This window comes from Buteo buteo, chromosome 24 (genome assembly GCF_964188355.1).
Source record: "Buteo buteo chromosome 24, bButBut1.hap1.1, whole genome shotgun sequence".
NCBI lineage: Eukaryota > Metazoa > Chordata > Aves > Accipitriformes > Accipitridae > Buteo > Buteo buteo.
The window spans coordinates 9,243,294-9,270,393 of record NC_134194.1 but is presented as its reverse complement, the minus strand read 5'-3'; the positions used below and the strand labels follow the sequence as shown (position 1 = coordinate 9,270,393).

Below are 27,100 nucleotides of genomic sequence, written 5' to 3'. Positions count from 1 at the left end.
GAAGAAACACTAGCAAAGAGGATTGTATGTGTGTGACCACTATAATTTTAAATCTCAGCTCTCCTTATAGAGGCTGGTTAAAATGTGTTTCTGATTTTGGACCCAAAGAGCTCAAGCTTTGACAACAAATTACCTCAAAAATGAACACAGGCAAACATTTCTCTTAAGCTCATTTTTGTGTTTGCACAATGACTGCGTGCTCTTACTGACCTTTCCTGAGCACGTGGAAAACAATTTTCCAGGGATCCACCTGGACTCACTCCTTTCACAAGACACTTTGAAAACCCTTCCAGATGTAACTGTGTATGCCCTTCTGTTCTCCATGTCCATGGTGGACAGGACAAGAATGAACTGGGTAAACTCATAAGCAAGGGAGACAAAAGTTACATTAGGAAAAGGTCTCCAGCAGAAATGACAGCCAAACACTGAAACAAACTTCCCAAACAGGGAGGGTTTTGAGAACAGATTACACAAACATCTGTCAGAAATGGTTTAGGTAAATCAGACCGCACCCTAGGGCAGAGGGAGATGGACTGATGTCCCCTTGAGATCTAGCAGCCTTATTTTCTGTGCATGATTTCATTGCTACCTAGGGAAGGAATCCAGTCATTAATTTGATTCTACACAGCTCACCCAGTTAATGAAGTTACAGAGTCATTTGGATCACTGCTGACCTCAAAAAAACCTAAGACAGGGTGGATGAAGAGACACATGCAAGATTTTTTCTTATCTACAGGGAGACGTTGTGCAGACATGAAACCACAAAGGTGCCAAGCAATAATTCAATTTTTTTCCCTTTGTATCTTTTTAGCTGATGTCTCCGGGAACTCTCTGCAGGGAAAGATCAGGACTCTGTGACCTCCCAGAATACTGCACTGGCGAGTCACCGTTTTGCCCCCCCAACTCTTACCAAATCGATGGGGCTTCCTGCGACGGAGGAAAGGCGTATTGCTACAGTGGCATGTGTCTCACATATAAAGATCAGTGCTTGCAACTGTGGGGGCCTGGTAAGGGCACTACTTGCAGCAAAATACGTTGTCCTTTGAACAGGCAATATTACGTGGCATCCTCCTATTATTCACCCTGTGTAAGGCAGTAGTACCTTCCATACCCGTTATCAGTAATGAAGTCTGAGGAGCCTTTTCTCCTGCCTTGCTTGGAGGAGGCAGCAAAAATTTCCCACGCTCAAACCATCCCAGAAAAGGAGCAACTGAATGGTTGGCGTGGGGTGAGATGGGCTGCCAGGCTCCACAGGAATCAGCCACCTGAGTCTCTTCCATGCAGGAGCAAGGCCGGCACCAGACGCCTGCTTTGAGAAGGTTAATGCCGCTGGAGACATCTACGGGAACTGTGGGAAGGACATCTACGGCAACTACAGGAAGTGCGAGATGAGGTAGAAAGCAGAGTGGCAGCCAAGAGTTGCTTGTTGGAGATGTTTTTATATATTACAAAGTTACGGGCCAGTAGATAAAACTGATCCATGCTTCGGTTTCACTCCCTCCCTCTGCCTCCTGGGAAACCAGCTGCATCCTCATCAGACTTAGAGCCCTTATGACTGCAGTTTTAAGTTTACCATTTTCCCTGCCTTTTGCATTTTAAAACATCTAGTTGGTATTTTTCCAAAGCAACAGAAGAGGGGATTTTCAAATCCATAAGTTAAATGTACCTTTTTAACTGAGACAAAAACTTCTTAGTCTTATCAGTGATTTTGTTGAGGCTGGCCTACCCATGGGGACAGTGAAATGGTACCATCAGTACCCATCAGACACTTGCTTGGGCGAGCTCTTGGGAGGTGCTTGCTCTTTTGCCATTGAACAGTGCCTCAACATTGCTGCTGCTTTAATTTATATGTAAAGCCGATGCCTGCAAAACATGCAGCAAGCCAGAAATAATCACTTTAGCCTTTCCTTTGAAATCAGAGATGCTAAATGTGGGAAGATCCAGTGCCAGAGCTCTGCTTCCAAACCCCTGCAGTCCAACGCGGTGGCCATAGACACAACTATCCGCACGCAGAGGACGCAGCTGAGGTGCCGAGGGACCCATGTATACAGATCTGAGAGTGAAGAAAAGGAGATGCTCGATCCTGGCTTGGTGCTGACAGGAACAAAATGTGGGAGCCATCATGTAGGTACAGTCCTGCCTGTAATGGTTTTGGGGAGGTTCGAGGTATCACTTTTCCACCCGGAAAGTGCTTTGTGGTTATCAAGCCATTCATTGAGCGAAACAAGAGAAAAATAATTTCTTAGAGGCTTCTGAGAAGTAATGGAAGAATACAAACCAAAGGCCATACCTTAAGTCATTGCCACATGAAGGCCAGGGCCAGTGCTAAATTTGGGATTTGCTAGCTGGTTGAGGTTGTTTTGCTTAGAGGTCACACTCAATTAGAAATCAAGACAGATGACAGCTCCTCCACAGACTTGCCACACGGGCATGGCCAAGCTATCAACTTCTGAGTTCTCTGATATGTGTTAGCTGCGATTCAGGGTAGTGATTAAGTGTTTCCTTGGGAACCGGGTTAGCTTCATGGCCTGTTGTCCTGCCCAGGGGTCGTGGTTTAACCCCAGCCAGCAATTAAGCACCACACAGCTGCTCACTCACTTCCCTCCTACCCAGTGGAATGGGGGAGAGAATCAGAAGGAAGAAGGTAAAATTTGTGGATTGAGATAAGAACAGTTTAACAGAATAGAAAGGAAGAAACTAATAATAATAATAACAATAATAAAATGACAATAATAATAAAAAGAGTGGAATATACAAAACAAGTGATGCACAATGCAATTGCTCAGCACTTGCTGACTGATGCCCAGTTAGTTCCCGAGCAGCGATCTCCACCCCAGGCCAAGTCCCCCCAGTTTATATACTGGGCATGACATCATACGGTATGGAACACCCCTTTGGCCAGTTGGGGTCAGCTGTCCTGGCTGTGTCCCCTCCCAACTCCTTGTGCCCCTCCAGCCTTCTTGCTGGCTGGGCGTGAGTAGCTGAAAGAAAAATCCTTGACTTGTTGCTAAGTAGTGTTTATACTAACTAAAAACATCAGTGTGTTATCAACATTCTTCTCGCACTGAATCCAAAACATAGCACTATACCAGCTACTAGAAAGAAAATTAACTCTTTCCCAGCCAAAACCAGGACACCATGGTATTACTTGTATTGCCAAGGTGTCTGGGACCCCGCAAGTCACAAAACAGTAAGGTAGTAATATGGTACATAACCCAAAGAGCTAGTGCTAAGTTTTTGGATCCTTTCTCTGCAGGTTTGCTTTGAGGGACGCTGCCAGAACACATCCATCATCTTCGAGTCGGAAAGCTGTAGCAAAAAGTGTCATGGGCATGGAGTAGGTGTCTTCCTTTTCATCTCCATTTCATACTGAAGCAGGATGAGCTGCCATTCATCCATGGATGGTTGTTCAACTCAGTTCTGATACCATGCTTAGGTTTGCTCCAGACTTTGGCTTCTAGATTATTAATTTGCACATTCCTTTCATGTTTGATGCATTTTCTGGTCTGTGAGTGTCCCTTTGACATAGGATTTAAGGAGGTCCACAGGAGGGATATGAATTGCAATGAATGGAAAACAAGAAGGCATAATCTTACAGAAAAAACTTCTGGGCCCAGTTTAGATTGAATAAAAAAAAAAAAAATCAGACTTACTGAGGGAAAAACAGTAAAAAGTCATGTTTAGAACAGTTTATCCCAAACTGTGCTCTGCTGTGCCCCCAGGGGATGGAAAGAAAAGGCTGGCGAGAATTCTTTATACATTTTGTAGACGTTTCTGGCACAAAACATCAGCATCTCTCCATCCCTATAGTCCAGTTAGGCAATGGAGAGGAGTGATAAATGCAGCAGTGTGTGCCTCCCTGAGCAGCTTGGGAGGCCCCATGATGTACCTGACAAGGAGAGGGACTCAACCCGCTCTTTCATTCCCAGTCTGCTTCCTCTCTTACAGTCTGTGAAGCTGTAGGAAATAGTTGTCAGCTATTCCACAGAATCAAATTAAATGTTACAATTAGCACAGGACATCCCTAATCAGAGGGATCAGCCCCCCTCCAGGGGCTGCCTAGACAATGAAACAAATAGCAATGGGCCAAGCAAAAAGAAACCTTCACTGGATGGAAGTCCTTCAGTTTTGAGATAAGAACAAGAGAAAGGAACTTTTAAATGCTGCTTTTGTCCTGAATCCAGGTTAGTGGCACTTCAGCCACTTGTCTTTTGGAGAAAGGGACAATTTCTGAGGAAATAAAAGGCACTGTCACTCCTGAAAAGAAAATGTTTCCCGGCACTTATGCCAATAAGAGTTTCTTCTCTAGTGTTTTATCCAGCAAGGGCTTCATTTTTTTTAGCTTGCAGATTCTTTAGGAGCTGGCACTAAATTCTCTGAGTCTTCCTGCTCCAGGTCTGCAATAACAACAAGAACTGCCACTGCAACCAGGGGTGGGCCCCCCCGTTTTGCAACAAGCAGGGGAGGGGAGGAAGCTTGGACAGTGGTCCCCCCACGCCTGAAGGTGAGTGGGTCCAACTCTGCTGTGGTGGCATTTCAGAAGGACTTGGGTTAGATTGGGAGCAGAGAGTTTTCCATTTAACTAACTTTACTTTCTTGCCCTCAGGCCCTTCAGCAGTTGTGATAACTCTTGCAATCCTGGCTCCCATTCTCCTTCTCATTGGAATCATGTTTTTATTCTATTATATGAAATGCTGGAATAGATTTGCCATCTGTTCTCTAAAGAAGACCCCACAGTTCAGGTAAATTGTCAGTGCTGTGCCTTGTCTACTTGCATCCACCCCCTTTCAGTGTCAGGACAGAAGAGAAATTGCAAAGGCTGTGAGGAATATAACTAAATGGGTTTGTTGTTATAGTCCGTATTTGCTTCTTATTTTTTTTACTTCAGTTAAAACATAATGGAAAATACAGCTGAGAAAAAGGAGAAAACATATCAAGTAAATAACACTTACTCTTTTCTTTCTCTCATTTTCAGCGACACCTCTGGAAATGGGCATGCAAACCCTGCCTTCAAGTTGAAAACCCCTCAGGAGCAGAGGAAGGTAAGGGCAAGGCCACCTTCCACCTCCCTCGGGAGAGATGCAGTTGCCCTAAGATGTGGGATGTGGTTCCAGCTCACACTGCGATTGGGCAGTGGTTTTATCAAAGGATCCCATGCAAAAGTAGGCAGACATCACCCATGGCTGAAAGTCAGTGGGAGCTGTACATAGTATCTATTTCTAGTGATTTCCTTAAAGGCAAGAGCTGGGATTTAACCAGGCTTGTGTGGCTGCTCGTCTCTCCTGATAGATCCTCTTCCGCCACATCCCCCTCTCAGAAGTACAGAAATTGCAAACCCTGGGTTCATTTGCAAGTCATTTATAGCGCTAATGCCTACGTTACTCTGTTTTCTCGATTCCTATTTCTGCCTTATGATCCCAGATTGTCCCAATCTACCTAACCAACACCTACTAGACATATACAACGCATACTGGTGTTGCAGGCAATATTTTCTACTATGTGGTTCATAGACCTCATGTAGATCCTCAAAAGCGTAACAGGGAGTAAAAAGGTGGTTTGAAGTGGAAATACCTAACTCCGGGGATTTCTGGGTCTTCTGCACAGGTGATTGGCTTCCCTGAAATCCCATCAAAACCTCCTCCCCAGCAAGCTCCAGGGCTCCGAATAAACTCGCAGCAGCCACCCGCTTTCTCCGCCGGTTACAGCTGCGGCGTGGGGCAGCCCACTGGGCCAGCGCAGCCAGCGCCTGCGAAAGACGTTGCCCGGCGGACACCCCCGAGCCGGCCAGCACCCCCTGCTCCCAAACCCCCCCTCTCTCAGGTACGGTGTCGCCCCGCTGTCCTGCAGATGCCGTTTGATGGGAAGTTTGTTCTGGGTGAGGCTGGTGAAATCTCTCTAAGCCTTGGGGGGGGTGTAGGAGTTATTGTGCTCACTAGTGCGTGCTCCATCTCGCCACAGGACAATTACTGGTGGTTTTCCTTGCTTTGTAGTGCAGCTGACAATGACTGTGCTGGATGCCAGCAGGCACAATTACTCTTAATTCAGGTCCCCTGATACCTCTGACCTGGACCTGAAGTCAGGTAGTGTGGATCACAAAGCAGCATTCACCTTACCAAGGTCATCTAAACATTCTTTAGCTGCAAATCAGATAGATAATTTGCCAGGAATAAAAGGACTGTATGGATTTTTCCCTGAGCAAGCCTAGCATAGCTCCTCTTACCATTTGCATGTATTTTATCTCCTGGAAACAAGCCCTTCTGAGATTACCAGTCAGTGATAAGTCTGAGGTTCAGTACGGAGTACAGAACCTCCATTCCTTGGGAAGATCCCCCGGGTATCTTGCATTTGGCCATTCCTGGACTAAAGCCTTGGGAGTGTCAAAAAAATTTTGATGTGGAGCAGAAATGGGACCTTTAGCATGTTGCCTAGGAAACATTAGGCTTAACCCAGACTGACCCCATCTTATGTGAGCATCCTAGCCAAGAGGTTATTTTGAGGGTTATAAGGAAAGGGTATTGATTTACTTCTTTTGCTGGCAATTTTGTTCTGAGCTTAGTACGGACCCCACATTCTTATGGGAAAGATAGCAAATCACTCAGATGGGCTTAAGTCCATTTTACCAAAATATTTCCTTACTAGCTTTATCAGGTTATGTCTAACAAAGAAGCAAAGGGCTCAGTTACAGGGGATAGCAGGAGGCTGGCTCCCAGGCAGCCTCTCTCTGAAAGATATAGAGGAAAACAAACCCAAAATATTTTAGTGAATGGGATTTGTTTCTAGCTCTGTTGTTCCTGTGAACAGCCGGCACTTCAGCAGGAAAGAAAACTAACACAAAAGCAGGAAGCTGACTGTAGTCAATAAGGAATAGGTATCCTTCCCAGCTGGTTGTTGACAAGTTCCCCACAATCTCCATTGTGTTCCCTCCTCAATGCATCCAGTCTCTTTATCTCAGTCAGACCTACTAGTTGGAACACTTTTTCTAGGATTTCCAAAAGAAACTTCGCCATTTCTCGGTTGGAGGAGTGACACAAAATATAGAAGGTACAGGGGAAATCATTAATTTCACTGTTTGCTAGTGTCAGCGTCCTTCCTAGACATTTGTAGTATCTGCCAGATTTGCTCTCTTGCTATTCCTACAGGAGCTCTTTGGACCCGGCAGTCGGTGGGATTTAGTCTGCTGTGTCCTTCCTGCAGTCACAGGGCAGGGTCCTTGGAGAGCGATAGATCCCCAAGCATCGGCTGATGTGGCCGTCGAGCATCACATTTATGCCTAGTCTAAGGAGACTGCAGGGTTTTTGGGTGCCCTCCAAGTCGTGAGTGCAGCTGTGTTTATTAAATCAACACCTGTAAGCCAGCGACAGCACAGAGACTAAGCAACAGCAGGCAGTTAGATCTTCTGTGGGTAACTTCTCCCCAGGGGCATGCTTTAGGCTGAGAGTCATTAGACAAATGGAAAATATAATGCTCTGAGTATCCTATTAGGGACAGCTGTGCGCACAAACAAAGTCATAACTGGCTGTAGGTGGGTACAGGGCTGTGTGTGTTTGTACAGGCACATGTACATAGGGTTTACAGGCATTGTATAGGGAATCATATAGTGAGCGTATGTGTGTGAAAACCAACCTTAAGTGTATCAATAACGTGGCTAATTAAAAGGGTCTGGAACACAGCTTCCCTATTGCTTGCAAAATTTAAGGCTTAAAACTTCTGGATCATGTAGTAGCCAGAATATGACATGTTTTTAGCCTGCAGCTCCATTTAGGAGGCAGAGCAAGGTAACCCTGTTACCCTGTTTGGTTGTCCTCAGCTTGAAGCCAGCTGCCCAGCAGTTTAAGGCCATCCAGTCTTCACGAAACTGGATAGGTGAAAAACTCATACATGTTGAAAACCACTAAGCACCTGCATAATACAATAAGCCATAGCAGCAGCCACCTGCGCTCCCTCTTTGCTTCAGAGAGGGAGAGGTCTTTGTCCCAGGCAGAGACACTACAGGCTGAGTTGTGATGGGGACTTCTGCCCAGTCTGTAAGGTTTCTCCTGGTTTTCATCATGCAGCCATTAGATGGTAATATCCCTGCGGTTAACTCCAAACCAGAGACCTCAAGGTGGGCAGCTGCATATCCAGCCTGCTGTCTTAGACCTACAAAAAAGAAAAAAACCCCAAAAGGTCTGGAGGACCTGTGGCCATACCCAGAAGTTCAGGCCATGTAAAGTGAATGCAAATATTATCTCTGTTTTCAGGCTGTGTCCAGGCTGAGAATTCAAAATTCTTTCTTTCTTGCATAGGATATTTCCAGGCCCCAGCCACCCCAAAGAGCTTTGCCAGCTAATCCCGTCCCAGCCAGACCCAGAGCCTGGCTGGGGAACAGCCCTGCCGTCTCGCTGCCTCCTGCACACCCCAGGACCCCAGGACGACTCCAGCCTGCTGCAGAGGTAGGCGCTGAGTGCCGTGATGGGGAAGCACAGCAGCATCCCCCCCCCACGGGGCAATAAAAGTACGCTGAAGGGAGTAACCTTGCTATCGTACTGCAAAACACCCTCATGTGCAGCCCCGGCGGGTGGAAATGGAGAGGCTGTTGGGTTGGTTGCCTTTATTGCAGGGGTCTCTGTTGTTACCTGTTCCTTACTATGCATTTACTGGGTTAAGCAAAACAGTTAATTCAGTCCTCCACATCCCTGAGTACTTCCTCAGGTAAGACATCGGTGTGAGTGGGGCTGAGCAACGGTGGGGGCAAGCTGTGCGTGACCCAGAATGGTTAGTGAAGAGCAGCAAAACACAAAGGTCCACACAAGACTTGAGGACCCCAGTAAGGAACAGAAATTCTCTCCAGCCTCTCTAGCCACAGCTAAGGAGGTGCTTTCTCTGAAGGGAGTGTTTCCCAAAATTGTCCTTAATAAGGGACTTCTAGTCACTGAGTTCAGCTCCCTGCAAACTGGACCCCTTAACACAAAACACCTCCACTCCACACACCACAGGTGCTGCCTCTAGCCTGCATTCTACTTGAGGCCAGCTGTGAAAAATGGAGAAAACTGCATGAACTTTATTGTCTATCTGGTGGTAGGGTTTCCTATGTGATGCATTAGGGTGTGAATGCATATGAACAGAGACAGGCTTCCCCTGGCCAGCTGTAACATCAGCCGCAGGAGAGGGAGATGGCAGCATTTGCTCTTTCATCAGTGCTCACTCCTCTCTCTTTTCCCTGTTTTCCGTCTCACCCAGAATACTGGTGTCGGGATGGCTGGAGCAGCGAACGTCTTGAAAGTGGGACAGCCGGGCTCTCGTGGGCGCTGATGAAGCAGTCTGTTCCTGACCTGCTCTGACCTTCACAGGGGACTGGATGCCCTTCATCACCCAAAAAACCATTCACTGCCACAGACGCCGTCTCGGTTCCTCTCCTCTAGCCTCACCTGTTTCCTATGTGACTCAACAAGCCGCAGTCAGGCTTGGCAGGAGCGCCCCTGGGAACTGCGCTGGTACATGCCAAGCTGAACTCAACCCTCTCTACTGATAGCCTTTTCCATATAGGGATGACTTGTTTATACGGTATTTACATGTTATTGTGCAATATCCAATGCAGGGATGGGGTGATTGGGGCTTCACATATTTTTAATCAGTTATTTAAGTGTTAGCAGGGTGAACAAGCTGTGAGTGCAGGTGCTGGCCCCGATGGGCTTTCAAGTAAGACCCAGCCCTGTTGGTTTCCTCAGCTCATCCACACAGCTGCAGGAGCAAACGCTGGTGCTATACAGAAACCGCTGCCCCTTGGGAGAGCGGAAGGCAGCCTTTGATAACTTTCTTCAGCTTATTCTCAGTTTACAGTGGGTGGCAAGTGGGACCACAACAGGGAGCAAACCATGGAAATATTCCTGGTTAAAATAATTTGTGGGTCACTGTGGATTTTGATTAGTTTTAATAGGGCAGATTAATTATTTTCCCCATATAGCCATCTTCAGCAAGTGTTGCAACCTGTCTGTCCTCCAGCACTCACTTGTCTTGCCCCAGTGCTGTAAGACCCGACAGCATCCCCAGCGTGGCCCGTGCGCTCTCATCTGTCATTGGGACACAGTCAAGGTACGACAGGGAAACCCTCTGACCAAGACAAAGAGCAAATGGCCAGAAGGAAGCTCAGCAAAAGCCAGTGCTGAAACCTCCTCTCCAGCGTACGGTACCATGGATCATCAGTAGACACTTTTGCACGTGTCTCCTCAGGCTTCGGTCTGTGGTGAGCAGTAATTCAGCAGGGGCTGTCTGCTCCCCATACTAGTGAGAAACCTACCTTCAAATTGCCCAGGTGGTAAAATAGCAGAAATATTAATGCAACACGTGGTGCTTTTGTAGGGCAGCTCATTTACTCCAGGTTTTTTTCTCCAGGACGTGGATGGAGAGAGCTGTCTGTGTGCACTTTAAGCAGCTGATGGTTCTGACCCTGAGGACCTTCCCTTATGGATTTGTTTTTTTTTTTCTCCTAATCATTTGGGCTTTTGTATGTTTTTTCTCAGGATTTTAAATTAAGACCTTTTGTTATGCCAATTTTTTTTTTTTTTCCTTGAAATGATTTCCTAGGAGAGCACAGGGAATTCTGGAGCTATGGTTACAACAGTTCTGTTGTGTCTGATTTATTATGGACAAATCCTCAGTGTGATTGCTGCTGCACATGTGAGAAACTATTATTGGCATAAAGAAAGAGTGTCTTGTCTGATAGTTCTCTTTCCCTAAGCTCTACTGATTGAAAAAAACCCAACAGATAAAGCCTAAGCACTCATTAAATTTGTCATTATATGTAGCAGTATATCTGTAGGATGACTTAAACCACACTAGTTTTCACAACTTTACTACCTCTTTCTCCACAAGGAAACAGTACACAGGGTGTGTCTTGAATTTCTGGTTGATTATTCCTTATCTTGATCATTTTGGACCTTTTCTTACCTTCTATATGCCTGGAAAACAAACCAACCTGAAATACTTCTCTCTGAAATAAGGGATGGCAAGTAAAAGACATAGCTTTCTAATCTTTATATGTCTTTTTCTATAGTTGGGGTGTATTATATTACATATAAAGAACCTATATTCAAACAACCCATATTCAAACAACCCCCAGACTTGCTGTTTCTTGGGGTGCAGCTAATGTGGCTATGTAATGGCATGTTTTACTGCTCACAGCTGGAGCAGTAAGCTGGGCACATACTGTACATACATTGCAGTAGTACAGATTCAACCACAAAAACTTGATCTTATTTCTGAGTCCTTGCTGAAGACAGCAGCATACTTCTGCTACAGCCCCTGATCTTTATCAAATGGCCAACAAAAATCACAAAGAATAGTTTCACTGCATTTCATGTGAACATGACATCAAGCTTTTAGAAAATTCTACCCGACACACAAATCTCAGAGAACTGGACATTCTCAAAGCCTACTGGAAAACTATTGCTGGAATATCATAAAATCTCCAAAATGTAGTTTTAAGTAAGTCCTTTTAATTTCTGATATGTGTCCAAGTTGAGTGAATAAGAATAGGGGAACTGCAAGAGTAAAAGATGGTAAAATGTGATTTTTTTAAAAAAAGATGTTATTTGGGAGAACATATACCAAAACACATCTCACTTTCTCCTGTGTCCACATATTAATGGTTTACAATAATGCTCTCTGTGTATCTATGCAAATACTTGAAGAATGCAATTCATTGTGCCTTTTGCCTAGTTTTAATAAATTTGTCAGTTGTCATTAACAAATATTCTGTCACTGTGTACTATTTTGGTTCAAATCTTGATTTTACACGTGGTATTTGTCCAGAGATGTCAGGATAGCTGGGGGAATGGCTTTTATGAAATGCAGTTCTACGCAGTGAGAAGGATGAGTCTCATTTACAATCTATTTCTGAAATAAAACGCATAAAACATTACACCAATTAGGATGCCAAAACCAAAGGCAGTGAATTACTTTGATTATTTTCTGCTACCAAAGGAGGGCGCTGCTGTTTTACTCTGTGCCCCAGATGCTCTTTCCGCTGTAAACTGTCCTTCAGCCCGTTTATTCTTTACAGCTACACCAGTAAGATCAGAGAAAGCATTAAAAACTTTCAGATACAGCTGCAAGGGTTGTTTGGTTTTGGGGGTTTTTTTAGAAAAAGCCTTTATTTCCCTTTCCACATTCCAAAAAAAAAAAAAAGTACTGAAATGTTATTAGAATAAGAGATTGCATATTCCTCTCCTCCCCCAGCCCCAAGTTGCATCTGCTCAGCGATGCTCAGACCCAGGTATAATCAGGTCAGCATCTCAGCATCAGTGTGTGCCGTGGTCCAGGGCCAACCCAGCCAGAGCTTCCTCTGGACTAAGCCAGCTTGGCAAAGCCAGCTTAGGCTTTGCTGCTCCTGGTTTAGGATTTGCTGTGAGAAAAATGAGGTCCAGTCTCCTTGTGCTATAAGACCTAGCAGCAAGATGGGAGAAACGTTTAACTGCTGTAATAGCTTCTCTTTTCACCTCCCAGCTCAAAATGTTTTTTCTCCCTTCCCTTCATCCTCACCGTTGATATACAACCAAGGGGGTTTTGAAGGTGAGCTGTGAGCAAGAGTCCAGGTAACATCCGTACTATATTGAGAAAGATGGAGAGGGGTGAACAGGACCGCTCTGGGATAAACTGCATCCCTACAGCTCTGCAGAGGATCACCTGCTTATGCCTGTTTGGCTTTTAATATGCAGCTCAGACCTCCCTCTAAACAAACAAACAAACAAAAGAAAGAAAAGCTTCTGGGCTTAAATAATAGCAGGACAGGTCATGGGGCTCAAAGTTGGGGGCCTCTCCAAGGTCAAGACATTTCCTAAGAAAAAAAAATACTTTAAATTTACAGCCACTTGGACTTTCAGTCTGAAAAGACTTTCACAGACCACAAAAAATCTTGAAGATGGTGCCAGTGTTTCTCCTGACATGGGGTTTACCCTGCCAGAGCTCCCCAGCCTGAGCAGGGGCTGTCCCTTGCTCGGGTGAGGTCTGGATCAGGCCCAACACCTTCACCAACAACATCAACATAGCCCGGGCATCATAGCTGCTAAGGAAAAAAACCCAAACAAACCAACCCACCCATAAAACTAATTAACACTGTACTGCAGGAAAGCTCCTGTACCTCACAAGAAACAAGAGCTGAAAAAGATTTCTCTGCCATGGTCCTGTAAAAATGCTTCATGGCTTGGGTCCTGCTACTGAGCCTAAGTGAGCATCTATTCCAAAATTCACCATGTTTTGCCCATATTCACCAATATCCTTGTCCCATATCTGCAGAACAAGTAATTAAACATGGATGAGCGGAGTCTGAATAGCAGGCGTGCACCATTCAGTCCTTGTCTCTCACCTCCGTTTGAGATAGTGGCGTGTATTTTAGAGTTCATGCAAGTGTCTAGAAAGGAAAAAAGAAAAGACAAAAAACACTAATCAATTACTCAAGCAGGGCCTGGAAATAAACACATCAATGGCCACCCCAGGGAAGAAGTGCAAGAGTAAACATTAGCCCTGCCAAGAATAAGAAGGGGCCTCAGAGAGGAGCTTTGTCCCAGGAATATCGTATTTCAAGAGGATTTTCATTTTCAGTGGCTGCAGGTATTAAAGCCCAGTGAGGATTAAACATACCCCTTGCTGCCACACCATGATAAAGATCCAATCCAAAAGACTTGGCTTGACTCCACCAAGCTTTGGATAAGGCACTGTTGGTTTTATTTTCTGCTTTTCCTTTTTTAAATCGCTCACTAGCATCTGGAATATTGACATCAACCCATTCACCCAACCTCGCATGTAACACGCTAGGTATAGATCATGAATACTTTGGGTTTATCCTCTGGGGCGATGCTGGAGTTGTCCACCTCTATCAGGATGTTCTTGTCATCTCGGGTGACCGGCGCTTGCTCTCCGCTCTGGAGTACTTGTCGTAGACTCCCCAAGCTGACGTCCATGTCTTTGAAGGCATGGAGTAAAAATACCCCCAAAATGATGGTGAGGAAGCCACAAACTGTTCCGATGATGTCAACTACGGTCATGGCGACCCACTCCTTAAAGAGGATGATGGAAGTTGTGATGACGATGGTGGTGAACAGCACATAGTAGATGGGAAACACCAAAGAGGTGTTGAAAATGTCTAGAGACTTATTGAGGTAGTTAATTTGTGTAGTGATGGATGCCACCAGCGTGATGACTAGGATCCACGTCAATGGGTGCTGCAGCACAGGCCGGCCGGCAAAGAAGCCCTTGATGGCAATACCCAGGCCCTTGACTGAGGACACGGAGAAGGCACCAATAACGGAGCAGATGGTGAGGTAGACGAGGATGTTGCTCTGGCCATAGCGGGGTCCGAGGTAGAAGATCAGGAGGAAGCAGACAGCCAAGAGGATCGCAGCATAAGCGAGGAAACCTGGAAGAGGGAAGGAAGCAACTCAAAACTGAGCAGCGGGCATGGGGAGCAGTATGTGCTGCCCAGCGCCGAGAGAGAAAACACGACCTCCTGCGTACCTGGCTCTTTCAGCTTAGAAGACATTTCATCCAGAGTGGTGACCTCCTCATCCTCTGGGGCGTGTATCACCATCACGGTGCTGCCCACGAGGCTGAGCATGCAGCCCAGCTTTCCCAGCAGGTTGAGCCGTTCTCCAAGCAAATACGAAGACAGGATGGCACTGCACAGCACAGAAAAATGTCAGCTGGTGCTTTAAAGTCCTTTAAAGAAGGAATAACAGCTAAAATAAGGTAAAGAATGCCTTCATGTGACACAAATTTGGAGTAAATGTGTTGGATTCCAGTGTCTTAATACACGATCACATTGCATCTACTGACAGCCAAACCTGCAGAGATGTGGGTGTGATCTATAGATCACAGTTCATGTACCAACTAGGTGAAAAAATGCTGAATGTGTTAGCACATCCTCAGAAATATTTTCAGGGTCTACAGATGCACTCATGAGCTGTTAGGCATTATGAAGCCTTTAGTGCCCAAGTCCTTCAAGGACCAGTGTAACAGCGAAAAAAACCCCAACCTAACAACAAAAGAGTTACATTAATTTTAACTAAATCATCAGAACTATTAAGCCCCAGAGAAACTCAAGGTACTGGGGCTATAGATACATCTGCAAAAATATCTAGTTATTGCCCATAAAAATTTGGGACCAGACTGGTCCCATTTCACAATAACAGTCCTACAGAACCTTCAGTACCTGGAGTCATGTATTTTGATATGAATCTCCTTTTTTAAAATAAAGAAATAAAATAGGGTGTCAACCCTTTTGGCAACAGACAGAAGTATAAAAACACAACATCAGAGCACCCTAAAAGCCTAGAAAATAAAAGGCAAACAAAAGACAGCTTAAAAACAAGCCTGATATTTTTGACCCTTTTAGATTTTTAGTACTGTTCACTACAAGAACAAAACAAAACAAAAACACAACCTTGAATTGGCTAAAGAGCTAGAACAAGGGAGGAAGTGACACTGATATTTGCAATAATTTAACCTGAAGTGTATGTGGCTGCTATCTACATGCAGCATTTCCAGAAGGGCATGCTACTTAATTCAGTGGTTTCCAAATGATCCTCCAAAAGGCCAACAACTGTTAGAGCGATTTTTAGAAAACACTGAGACATTTTTTCCTTTAGGCAGAATAAATCATATTAGCATCACTTCAAGTCTTTCTATCCTACAAGACAAACAGGCAAACAAAAAAAAGACAAACCATAGACATATAAATCACCTTATGAGCACACTCAGAGCCCCCAGAGGCGTGACAATAGTTGCAGGAGCGAAGGCATAGGCGGCAAAGTTGGCAGCTTCCCCTCCACCCACTGAACAAACACAAGAAAAATAAATACCAGTAAGTTACAGTATACCTTTTGTGTTTTCTCTTGTGGGCTTGCAAACTAGTAAGATGTCAGTTAGAGAGTGGATTTTATTATGGGGGTTTCATGCTGCTGCTAAACAGGACCAGATAGTGGGTGCAAATCTCTCTATTACAAATTAATGCAAGCAGAGCAGCATCTCTGGAACCCTGCACCCACACGGAGAAGGGCTGGAGGGTGCCAGGGCTTGGCCATGTCACAGCTGACCCATATTAACTCATTAAATCCCCAAAGCCCAGGCAGGCAGCTGGAATGTGTCTGGGTGATTAACGAGGGGGTGGGCTGTTACGGGAACTGCTGGGAGGCTGCTCCTTACCTACAAAGTGTCTCCTTGGGGTTGATAGTGTTACTCTCTGGCTGAGCTGTCCTTGTCCCCTGAGCAGCGAGTATTGTGTGTTTGCTTACGGGTTGTGCTCTGGTGGTTGTGCAGTAGGAGCCGCAAGGGCAGAGCGGGGTGGGGACAACTTGAACTGTTGCTGCAGCACTAAGAGCTAGAAAAGACTGCTCTGAAAAACCCTCTGCTGCTCTTTGGACAGCTGTAGTCCGATTTGAGAAGATGTTGTAATGTTGCAGTATGAAAAGAAGGATTTAAGGCTTGCTCTAAGGCAAAGCCAGCTTTGCTCAAGAAAGGAGCTGCTACCGACACCTCCTTGCTATCCCCCTTGTGCTGCAGCAGTAAACTTGCCTGGAGTCCCCAGGTACACACAGGAGGCTGTTTGCCCTGTGCCTGGTATGCAGAGAGGCCAGCCAGCTACCTTATTAAAACCTGGCTTTTCATGCTTTTGATCAGGTAAAACTGAGCTAGCAAGTTCTACCAGCCCTGCAGGAGGATGGTGAGGGTAATCTTGCGTGGCTCATTGTCTCCACTTTCCTTGAGGTACCTCTGCTGATGATGGGGGAACTTGCCAGAAAAAAAGGCTTCAAGCCACCAGATGCTGGGCTTGTTCTACACCTGATTCACAGGGACAGACCCTAGAAAAGCTGCAAACCCAGGGAAACAGCTTCTACTTACTGGTTAACAAGCCAGCCCACCAGAGCCAGTCCTTTAGGTAGCCGTGGCCTCCATCTCCTGGGGAAGCAAAGCACACAGGTATGCAGGAGTTAACAACCATGTTCTTTGGAGTAAGGGATGAGAAATGTCCCTTTGGAGAGGGATAAATTGCAAGGGGAAGAATATGGCAAAGAAAACAGCCTGGAAGGACAGAACATGCAGGCATGCCATCCTATGTGGAAATTATGTTGAGTCAAGGGATTAGCAGAAACTGGCACTTAGGGCTGGACGATGCATATACGATAAAAGTAGTTGTTTAATCCTGGGTGGCAATGGGAATGGCACCCACTGCCCCAAAGCCACAGAGGTTTTTGGCCTGGGATGAAGCCTCCCCTGCTGCAGCATGGAGCTTGGGGCTGCCCTTCAGCCCTGGGACCTGTGGGCATCCTCGCTGGTTCATCAGGGCACATCAGTCCCTAAATCCAGCGATAAACACCGCAGCTGAGGCCGCATGGACTCGTCATGTTTCATCTTGCACGTTCCACTTGCCTGTTCGCTATGGGATGCTCTTGGAGCAGAGGGATGGAGGATGGCAGGGCCTGCCCTGTGCTAGGTGCCCCCCACCCAAAAGCAGCTCCCTGGGACACTGCCACCCTGCATCCTACCTGTGGAGAGCCTGTGCTTTGCTTCATGTTGCACCAGCTCGCTGCGGAGTCTCACGTATGGGCCCTAAGGTAAGGCAATGAGTTTTTCCAAACCCAGCTCAAGTGGGGGTTATAGCTATGAAAGATGAAGATGGGAAAAACCGGTCGGTTGCTCTGTGCGGACATGTGGTGCTTTAGTTTGTGTTGCTGTACGGTCGTGGTGAAGGCTTTCTGCGTCCTGCGCCAGAAGCTATCTGCTCCTTTTGTACGCTGCTTTTCATCATAGGGCCTCAGCCTGAACTGCCAGAAATCTTAATGTTAACTTTATGTGGAACAGCCGTTATGTGACCGAGCGTTTCTGATGAAAAATGATTCCTGGCATTGGAACAACTCAAAGAAAGAAAATGTGCATATAAATGAGGGAGAATGGACAAACTGTGTTGGTAACTAATCCAGCTCTGGTCTTAACCCACAAGCTGTTAAATGTAAGGAGCTTGAGCCCGCTGACATTGTGAACCCTGATTTTACTGGGTCAGAGACAGCCCATATTTTTGACAAGTGTGACCTGACCAGAGCTGTCAGTAACAGCAGTGTTTGACCTGCCTTGGAGAAAAGTGATGTGCTCAGATAGCAGGGGTGAAACACCGGGACTGAGAGATTAAAGGGTGAGATAGGGAAAGGGGGAATGATGAGGCAGACAGGAATCTGCTAGAATTCAGCCTCTTCTGGTTCCTCAGGTTCAAATGTTACATTTTGGTATTCCTTAGAAATTGCTGTGTTGCTTTGGGTTTTGTTTGTTTGGTTTTTTTTTTCTCAAGAACTCTTTTTTGTCAGCTGCAATTTTCTGTCATTAATCCCTATTTCCTGGTTAAACATCCTGAAAAATAGGGAGGGGTTTGCTCTTGTTTTACTCGCTTGGCTCTGTTGTGGGAGAAGTTCATGGAGAGAAGGAGGAGAGAGACATCATCTACAGTTGAAACAATACCGGTATTTCATTGCACAAATATAAGGCAAAAAGCAAACCCATGTGAGTTCAGCAGTTGTATGCAGGCAGCCTAATGGCAGGGGATGGAGACAGACTCGAGACTGGACCGTGGCTCAGGTGCTGTTGGTAGCTTTGCTGCTCACCTGCTGGTTGACTCTGCTCAGTTACTTCATTTCATGCCTCTGTGCCCTCAGATGGAGACACAGTAAAATGGGGACAGTGATACTGACTTCCTTTGTAAAGTGGTTTAAGAAGCATTTCTAGGCCAGAACTGGGAAGCAGTAGTATTTTAATTATCATTTTGTTTTGTAGTTATGCAAGAAGGTCAGCTGCCAGGTAGGACTTACGCTACGGCTAGAGTGAATGTTTGCAATGCTGATGGGATGCGTCCAATTCCACAGTGCAATTCTGCTGTAGGCAGTGCTCCTCCACCATTTCCCATCCATATGTATGTGCACATAAACACATGCCTCGCCCTGAGAGCTTGATGCTAGAGGAAAGTTATCTACACATTGTTGAGCAACATACCTCAGAAGTATGCTTTCTGAAAACCACAAGCAGAGTTCATACAGATCGCAGGCGTGCAGTCCTGCATTAATAAATGGCTCTTGCTAATGCAATTAAAGCACATGGGGCTGCATCCTTGTCTCAGTGATCTGGTGGCAAAGCTGCCCAGCGCATCAATAAGAGCAAGAGTGGGGTCATGGAGCTGTGCTGTTCTGCTCCGGTCTGAGGTGTGGGGATGACTTGCACCTTTGTGCAAAGGGCCACATTTCAAAGAGCTTTCAACACTCTGCTTCCTCCTGGCCTCACACTTTCCTGTGCAAGAGCTGTGATGGGCGCGTATTGTTCTTTTGGCGGTTTCACATCTGATCACACAGTGCATGTGACTTGCTATTTGCGGTGCAAGACAGGGGAATGCTGCTTTTAGCTGACCCCTTCCAATGCAGTGCTCTGTAATTTAGCTCCTCAGCTCCAGCAGAGCACTGCTCTGAGTTTCATACACAAACATACATGCAGAAAAGGTCCGTCTGACATTGCTGATGGAAGGCTGACATGTGTACCCGGAGGTGTTCCCTTGTCATACAAGTGCTGGAGTTTGGATGACGCGTGTGTTGTTCTGGGAACAGGTAGACCTCCTCCCTCCTGCCCCCCTCCAGAACTCTTACCTGCCCTGGTGCCTCCCTTCTCCACCAGCCGTAGCAGCCCCTTCTTCTTGAGGATGACACTGTTTCCGATGAGGAAGCTGGAAAAGACAGCCAAGCCCAGGCCGATGTAGAACCCATAATTGCTTTCCAGCCGAGTTACCCAGAAGTCATCCGAAGTCCCATTGTCCTGGACAGAGTCAGCTGGGTCAGCATCGCCGATCACCCGGCACACGACCCGGTGGGAAAGGCATGAAAGGGTGACCAGTGACCCTGTGAGACCACCAGGGAGATAAAACAGCAAATTACTGATAAGACTATTAACAGTGCCTCTATTGGTCTTTGGACGCAGTCAGATGTCCCTCTGAACAGCCACCTGTGCTGTCACCCTACCAGCACATACCCAGCAACTCTCAAAACCTCAGGACAGCTCTTTACTCGCACGTGGAAATGGCAAGGTGTTAAGGGACAGACTTATGGAGTGCAGTTCAAGCAGCTCGTTGACACTGAATGTGTCTGCCAGTCTACACACTAAATTGGAAAGCCACAAGAAACACTATAATAATGTAATTTGAATTTCCAAGTATCTATGCCAGAGTGCCTCCACCAAACACCAATGTTATGAGTTTGAACCATGCCTTATCAACACTCAACCTTGTTGATTCAAAGGCTTTGGTGCTTTATAGCCAATTAAACCTCACATCTCCCAGCTTCTCTGCAGCTTGCAGCTTTGGCTTTAATGTGGAGTAATGCCAGTACTTTGTGTATCTGTTCCAGCTCTGTGTACCCAGCGGTGCCATGGGCTTGCTCCTAAGACAACAACAAACTCGCTCAGACCAAACTTTCATCTATATGTTGCTTCTAATGGTTTTATTCTACCTATTTGCAAAGTTCACGAGTGCTCATAAAGCATGCCAAGTCCTGCCAGCGTGGAAGGACTGAAAGCAGACACGGTTTTCCGCTGTTAACACCAAAAGCACTAAGCCCCTGTGTCTCTAGCCAAGGTGTGTTGCTGTGTGTGGGTGGGAAAACTGCTGAGTTTCTTCCTACCCTCCTGCTCCTACCACACCCAGCTCATCTTCTTATTGCAATCTTTACTCTGAGTGTAGTAAAGACAGCGTGACTGCAACTGTGGGAAACAGAACAGCCAGGTGGAGTGTCACAGAAGTCCCTTTGTAGTAAAAGATTTAATTTTCTGCCTGAACTCATGTAGGAATTAGGGAGCAAGTATTTGCGTCTCTGCAGGCAGGGGTATGCAATGGCTAAACTGCTCACAGTACTGCCGGCAGCCTGGGCACGGGTCCCACCTCTTTCCTGAAGCAAGAGCCTGGATTAGATCTTCTGCACCCCATGTCCCCTGCACATGCAGCTGAGGATTTGGATCCCAAACGGATCTGAACTTGTTCTAATGGAAAAAAATCCAGTGACTTTCTAGATGAGTTTCTAAAGCTTCTCTAAGTTTCTTTTCTAATGGAAAAACGTCCTTGATTGTGGAAGTATTTCCTGGGGAATGGGACTGGACAGGACACCTTGCCTCCTCGGCTGGGTAAAAGTCTCTGCAATGTGCTCCTGGGCACAAGCATAAGGCAGTGGGATGGGGTGAATACCGACTGGCTTAAGAAATCTTTAAAGGCAAAAAAGTGGCCCTGGCTTCTCTGTAAGGCTGACGGAGCGCAGCGCTAGCTGTTGGCAGAGCAGGCTGCGTGGGGCTTGTGGATCGAGGGAGTTTTCCCATTCCTATGCAGACCTCAAAAAACCCCACAACCCAAACCAAAAAACCAAAAGGAAAAGAAACCCCAAACCCAGCAAAAACAGAACAGCGACAAAGAACAGCCCCAAAGCCAGCTAGGGGGATAAGGCCGAGGGGTGCAGCGACCTCAGCCAACCCCCCCCCCCCATCCCGGGACACGGTCCCTCCGGGGCGGGCAGGGCTGAGCCCCGGGGCTTGTCCCGTTCCCCCCCCCCCCCGCGCTGCCGGCCCGGCCCGGGCTGCACCCACCGTTGCCGCAGCTGCCGTTCGCCTCCAGCGGCTCCATCTCCTCCGTCCTCCGGCCGGCTCAGAGCATCCCCGGGGGCAGAAGCCGGTGGGTGGCGGGACTGGGGCAGGGCCGGCCCGGGCTGAGAGCTCAACCTGCCCGCCCGGCTCCTCCTCCGGGACGGGGCCGGCCCGTCGCTGGGCTCGGTGCGGCGGCGGGGGACGCCGGTGCGGGGTTGGGACGGGGCGAACCGCTTTCCCCCGTGCAAACCTCGTGTCCCAGCCCCGGGGCTGCGAACCCAGGCTGCTCGGGGGCTGTGGGGGGAGAGGAGGAGGAGGGTATGGTGGGTTCAACAGCCTTTGCACAGATCCTGCCCCAGCCCAGGCAGGGGTTTCTCTCCTCTGGAGTGTGTTTTTCTCATGGCAGCGGTTGGGAGAAGGCGCTGTGTACGCTGAGCGGGTTGCGTGAGCCGCAAAGCTGCGGGCTTTATACGTGCGCTGAGTACGGCGGAACAGGAATGAAAAGCGAACGAGAAATTACGATATCTCCTCTTACTAAAAGAGGCTGTAACTGCAGTTAATATAGCAAGGAAACATCTCAGAAAGCGTCCCGTTGCTTCAAGTGTTGGTGTTTGTTATTCTCCGCTTAGTAGTATGGCTGTGTGCAGTAGGTTGTAGGACTGAAGGATGAGGTTGCGGGGCTGAGAACCATGTAGAGGTCTAGAGAAGATCGACATATCCCAATGGAAGTTTTGCGGTGGGTGCGGGGTTCCCTGTACTCACTGAGCAAAGGCATGTTCTCTGCTGATGGTCAGGCCAAATTTCCCTAATGGACTTTCCTGGCTTTTGAGTTGTACTGGGAAAGGTCAGGCTCCAGGCAAAGGTGCATTTGAAAAAGAAATATCAACAAAAGTTGAGTGTGTAATGACAACGGCACTCTTGTGCTGTAAAGTGCTGTGCAAAAGGAGATCAGAGATCCAGGACACAATTTCACCACCACCAGCAGCTGTGATTTAAGATTTAGGTGCCTCTGCACTGAATCCCAGCCCTGAGAAAGTCAGCTCCAGCCCATGGGATCTTCCATCACTTCAGTTCATTTTACACCTTTTTATTTTGTGACTATTTGGTTGGCAGGTCTCGCTCATTGTGACCATGTGGTTCAGCCTGTACTATCAACTGGAGGCTGTAGCTCCCCCATGAACTCCCCGTCCCACTGCAGCCAAAGCCTCTTTTGCTGATATTAGCATGTGAACGTTTCGGAGCATGTTGCACACCAGCGTGTTTTTCTTCACCCCCACCCTCCTCTGCCGATGTCCTCCCTTCCTGTATTTGTGCGCGGTGGCCGTGTGTACACAGAAACCTACTGCTGATACAAAAGCCCTTTCCTTGCAGCAGGAGCCATTAGCCAGATTTCACTGTAGGTCAGCAGAGATAAGGAAAGCCAATAGTAAAACCAATAGCTTTTCTTCAGCAAACCCACATTTATAGCTAGAAACGGTATCTGTCATAAGGCAATATAAAGATGCAAGATCTGCAGGATCTGAACGCGTCTGAAAATTTGCTTTTTTTCCTGCCCCGTAAAATATATTACCTGTTACTACAGAAATTGCTTTTAGACCATCAAGCTGCAGCATTGCTAGCACTGCATGGCTCCTTCACTCAGCACCTGATCCTATCTCTGTACAACTGTTTTCTCCAGCAAATGTAATGTTCAAGTGTTTTGTGAGTCATTTGATTTTAATCGGGTCTGTTCATCAGTCACAGACCTCTGGGTCACTGGCTGGGAGGGACTGTGCCAGCCAAATCCCACGTCCTCCCCTTTATCACAGGGGCACTTAATAATCAATCCAAATCGTGTGGCAATGGGTTTTGATGTAGGAAATGAAACGCGCTGGTTCGTCAGTGATCTGGGAGCAACTTCTGCTGCTGTTACATATTACGTAGGCAAAAGGCACCCTGGGGAAGACAATGATGGCGAGATTTGGCCTTTATTTAGTAAATTTACTCACTGATGCTGGTTACGAGCTATTCATGCAATGTGTCAATACGAGGCTGATTGCAGAAACCGAGGTGATGGTGGAGTGGGACAAGTGTTTGCTGTGTTTGCGGTGCTGACTGCCTGCGGCTGTCTGGGGGAATTCTTGTCCCCTGTCCCCTCGCAGGCTGCTCCGCCTGCTCGCTCTGGTGCTCGAGGGCACTGTGGGGCTCTCCCCTTTGCTGGACCTTCTCCAACACCCCAAGGTCTTGCTCGTAGCTGGGGACTCCTCATGGTGATGTGGTTATTGGCAGTTAAACTGCATCCAAAATAATTTCCAAGCTTTTGTGGGTGAGTGTTGTTGACATCTGTGCAGAGCGTGGTTGCCCACTGCGCGCAAAGAGTTGTTAGGGAGAGAGCAAATTTTAATGGAATGGACCTGGGGTTAAAATAAACCTTTTGGTCATCGTGCAACCTCATAAATTACTGCCACAGCAGAGGGGCTGGTGCAGACAAAAGCAAAAGGTGCTTTGGGCCACAGCTTTACCTTCCCCTGTCAGCTTGATTTCCTAAAGGAAAAGGCTAATGTGGCCCCATATACGTGTGTTTATGTACCCCCCCTTCATCCCCAAAGATATTTGACCCCATGGGCCACTTTGGTCAGATTTGAGAAGGAGTGAGATCTCCAAAGAAAAGCTGTTCTCTGTTCCGGGAAGAGAGGAGACATGACAGGGAAGAGGTCCCAAAAGGAGGGGACACCGCCGTGTGAGCTGACTCTATCAGACACCAGGGAAGGAGCACGCCTAGTTGTCACTACCGTGGGCGAAGCTTCAGTCAGATCTTGCAGTCAGCCGTGGGACACAAGTGAGTCACGTATTTCTGTCTCTCTGGTGCAGGGGCTGCAGTATATAAGTTCACTAAGTCACAGGAGTTGCATTTGATGGATTTAGCAAGGCTGTGTATGGCAACATGGGAGTTAAAAGCCAGGTAGGATTGGCACGGAATTGCCTACTACGCTCAGTCAAGGGCAAGTTGAGACTGATAACAATAAAGCAGGGATGCAACCAATGCCTCTTTTATTGCTTCATATCCTCATTTTAATGGGAAGGCTGTAATTAAGGGAATTTCAGCTCCAAGCTATGACCTCACTGGTTGATACTCACATCAGATGTTTCCTTAAAAATACCTCATCAGAATCAGGGAGTCTCCTTAGCAGCTCATCTTCTAACAATGCAGTTCCTCCTGAAATACTGGTTTCCAGGCCAAAAAACTTGACTAGAATCCAGGGGATAGAGCAAGACAACTTTGCATGCAAATAACCTCTTTAGCAGCATCAAAAGGCTTTTCTTTCCCCTGCTCTTCTCTGCTCTTCTCTTCTGGTCTGGAAAAAATGATGGAAAAATACTGGGTATCAATTGTCCCATGTTACAAATAATGGTGGAAGTATCCTGGTGGAAACTTTTGCCCTTGGATGTCTGCTAGGCGCAGTTCCTGTGGAAATTTTCAGAACAGGGTTGCAATGTTCTGCTATGGCTTTGTATAGTTTGAGGGCTCCAAGGAGCTCTTTGCTTCTTCAAAGAGAGGGTAAATCCTCTTTCTGACAGTGACCTGACTGTGTAGGGGTTAAGGGAATTGCCTGGTGTTCGGATGATTGCAGCACTACATGAAAGGATGCTCCAAGCTTGAAAGACTGGACTTTGTTGAGCAGACAGCTTTTAATTCAGCCTGTCTTGAGGTAACCCGTGTCTGCAGTGGCTGAGGCTGTCATTTCGTACTACACGAGTTTAGACACCACCACCAACACAGAGAGTTCCCAAGCCCGTCACACCCATGGTGGGTTCCCACACTTGCTGTCCTGCCCTCCTTGTGCCAGTGCATGTACCTCTGGGTCTGTGCTATGGAGCAGCTGAGTGATCCAGGGTCATTATGCCATAAAAAACACACCAACTCCTTTCTCCCAGGGTTGTTAGATTTTTTTTTTAATTATTTTTTTTAATCCAGGTCACTGTGGCCCCATAAACCATGTACGTTTGTAGGAGTGGTGGGTTGGTAATGGATGGGAGGTAGATGGTCAGCGGGCATCAGAGCAGCAGTGGGTGCCATGAGGTGAAGAGACATGTTATCAGCAGATCGTTTGTTTGCAGACTTGTATCTGCCAGGTGTTTGCATCAGAACTCTAAATCAAGCAAAACTAGATGTGAAAGCACTCCTAGCTTGCAGAATGGGTCACAGAAAGGGTCATTTCCTTACGTTTTTGAAAGAATAAAACAATCATTAATGAAGTGTTCTTCCCATTGGTGAAGTGCCTTTAATCTGAAGATGTAAACATATTTAGAAACATTAGGAAGAAGAAAGATGTGGGCCTGTATCTTTGATGCTGGTCCCTTAGGGTTGGTTTTCCAAAATTCAGTCTTGGACGCTGATACTCAAAGCAAGTATTGCTTCCAACTCCAGGTGAGACCATGCAGCCTGTGAGCTCTTGGCACTTCCTAGGGCTCGCGTTAGTACTGGGGTGTCCACGAGACAGCAGCTAAAATTAGTTAAAAAATCTTGATGGAGGAAAGGTTGAAAACCAAACCACCTGCCTAATATCAGTGGCTGAGTCAGGAAGAAAGTCCTCCTGTCCTCTCTGCCATTGCCCATTGCAGAACCATGTTGAAATCAGTAAACATTGGGCAACTTTCAGCCATCAGGCAAATAGTCCTCCACAGCAGTATGTTACACACAAAGCTGCAGGCACATCATGTATCCCGTGACTCAAAACACATGGGAAAGATCAACAGAGCTGCCTGGTCATGGTGTAAAATTCACTTCCAATTTTATGTGAAGAATCATTGCATTTTTATTCCTCTTAAGCTAGGAAGCTCTTCCCATGAGGAAACCCTGGGAAGAAGCTATGAAAGGGAACATCAGTTACAGTATTTTGTCTAAAGGTGATGAAGCATAGGTGCTCCCCCTCCCATAGATCCTTATCAGTTTTTTCACCCTAATTCCTCACCTCCCAGAAAGTCTTTTCGCCTCAGTTCCCGCTGCTCCTTCTGCAGTCAACAACCGCGGCTGCTCAGATGCTTTTAACGCAAACCTAAGAATGGCTTCAAATGGAAATTTGGAAAAAAATAGCAAGGAGAGGCTCCTGGAGTAAAAAGGCCTCTGTTGAGTTGACAAGGCTGTGGTAATGAGAGGAAATTAGCTTTGTTTTGAGTAGGGCCTGTCAAATTCTATTAAAAATAATTATATAATTTTCCCTCCTCTAGTCCTCTTATACTAAAACAAGCTTTCAAATGGAAATTTGTTGTGGAAGGATGTTTTTCCTCATAAATTATAGCTTTTTTGATAGGAAAACTTGTTCGTTTGTTTTAGTGTTGGCCAAAAAGCTTAATTTTTTTTCCTTTGGTTTTGACAAAAAGTTCAACATTTTTATCAACAAAATTATGCTGTTATTCCTCTTAGCTTTTTCTTTGGCCAAGTGCAATCGGAGGCTCTCCCCAAATAATAATCACATCAATGATGACACCATAAGGTAAA

General features: G+C 46.6%; 3 protein-coding genes across 5 annotated transcripts in view; 2 read left to right on the top strand and 1 right to left on the bottom strand.

Annotated features, from left to right (window-relative positions):
* The window catches only part of ADAM19 (ADAM metallopeptidase domain 19), a 35,521-nt gene extending 23,909 nt beyond the window's left edge, over positions 1-11,612 (top strand). For both annotated transcript variants that reach the window (XM_075056910.1, XM_075056911.1), the window contains 10 exons: positions 812-1,007; positions 1,285-1,393; positions 1,920-2,124; positions 3,257-3,337; positions 4,396-4,504; positions 4,607-4,742; positions 4,976-5,042; positions 5,605-5,820; positions 8,286-8,432; positions 9,220-11,612. In XM_075056910.1, the coding sequence (XP_074913011.1) occupies positions 812-1,007; positions 1,285-1,393; positions 1,920-2,124; positions 3,257-3,337; positions 4,396-4,504; positions 4,607-4,742; positions 4,976-5,042; positions 5,605-5,820; positions 8,286-8,432; positions 9,220-9,291 (1,338 nt within the window). In that variant the 3' untranslated portion in view covers positions 9,292-11,612. The remainder of the gene's footprint in view (positions 1-811; positions 1,008-1,284; positions 1,394-1,919; positions 2,125-3,256; positions 3,338-4,395; positions 4,505-4,606; positions 4,743-4,975; positions 5,043-5,604; positions 5,821-8,285; positions 8,433-9,219) is intronic.
* Positions 11,613-11,680: 68 nt separating this feature from the next.
* Positions 11,681-21,711, bottom strand: NIPAL4 (NIPA like domain containing 4). 2 transcript variants are annotated; one of them, XM_075056913.1, is made up of 8 exons: positions 21,625-21,711; positions 19,650-19,898; positions 16,873-16,929; positions 15,716-15,806; positions 14,491-14,651; positions 13,809-14,392; positions 13,343-13,387; positions 11,681-11,874 (listed from the first exon to the last, which is right to left on the bottom strand). In XM_075056913.1, the coding sequence occupies exons 1-7, from the start codon at positions 21,659-21,661 to the stop codon at positions 13,376-13,378; spliced, it is 1,191 nt and encodes a 396-aa protein (XP_074913014.1). In that variant the 5' UTR covers positions 21,662-21,711; the 3' UTR covers positions 11,681-11,874; positions 13,343-13,375. The 2 variants fall into 2 exon arrangements, with proteins under 2 accessions (XP_074913014.1, XP_074913013.1); XM_075056912.1 differs by lacking the exons at positions 11,681-11,874; positions 13,343-13,387 and having other exon boundaries at positions 13,788-14,392.
* The window catches only part of FNDC9 (fibronectin type III domain containing 9), a 33,575-nt gene continuing 23,955 nt past the window's right edge, over positions 17,481-27,100 (top strand). Inside the window, exon 1 of the mRNA XM_075056914.1 lies at positions 17,481-17,585. Within this exon, the coding sequence (XP_074913015.1) occupies positions 17,542-17,585 (44 nt within the window). The 5' untranslated portion in view covers positions 17,481-17,541. The remainder of the gene's footprint in view (positions 17,586-27,100) is intronic.

Coding starts and splice junctions, on each gene's coding strand:
- NIPAL4 (XM_075056912.1), bottom strand. CDS start 21,661: ATGGAGCCGCTGGAGGCGAACGGCAGCTGCGGCAACG. Junction 19,899..21,624: donor GAACGGCAGCTGCGGCAACG/GTGGGTGCAGCC, acceptor GTGGTCTCACAG/GGTCACTGGTCACCCTTTCA. Junction 15,807..16,872: donor GTGGGCTGGCTTGTTAACCA/GTAAGTAGAAGC, acceptor GTGTTTGTTCAG/TGGGTGGAGGGGAAGCTGCC.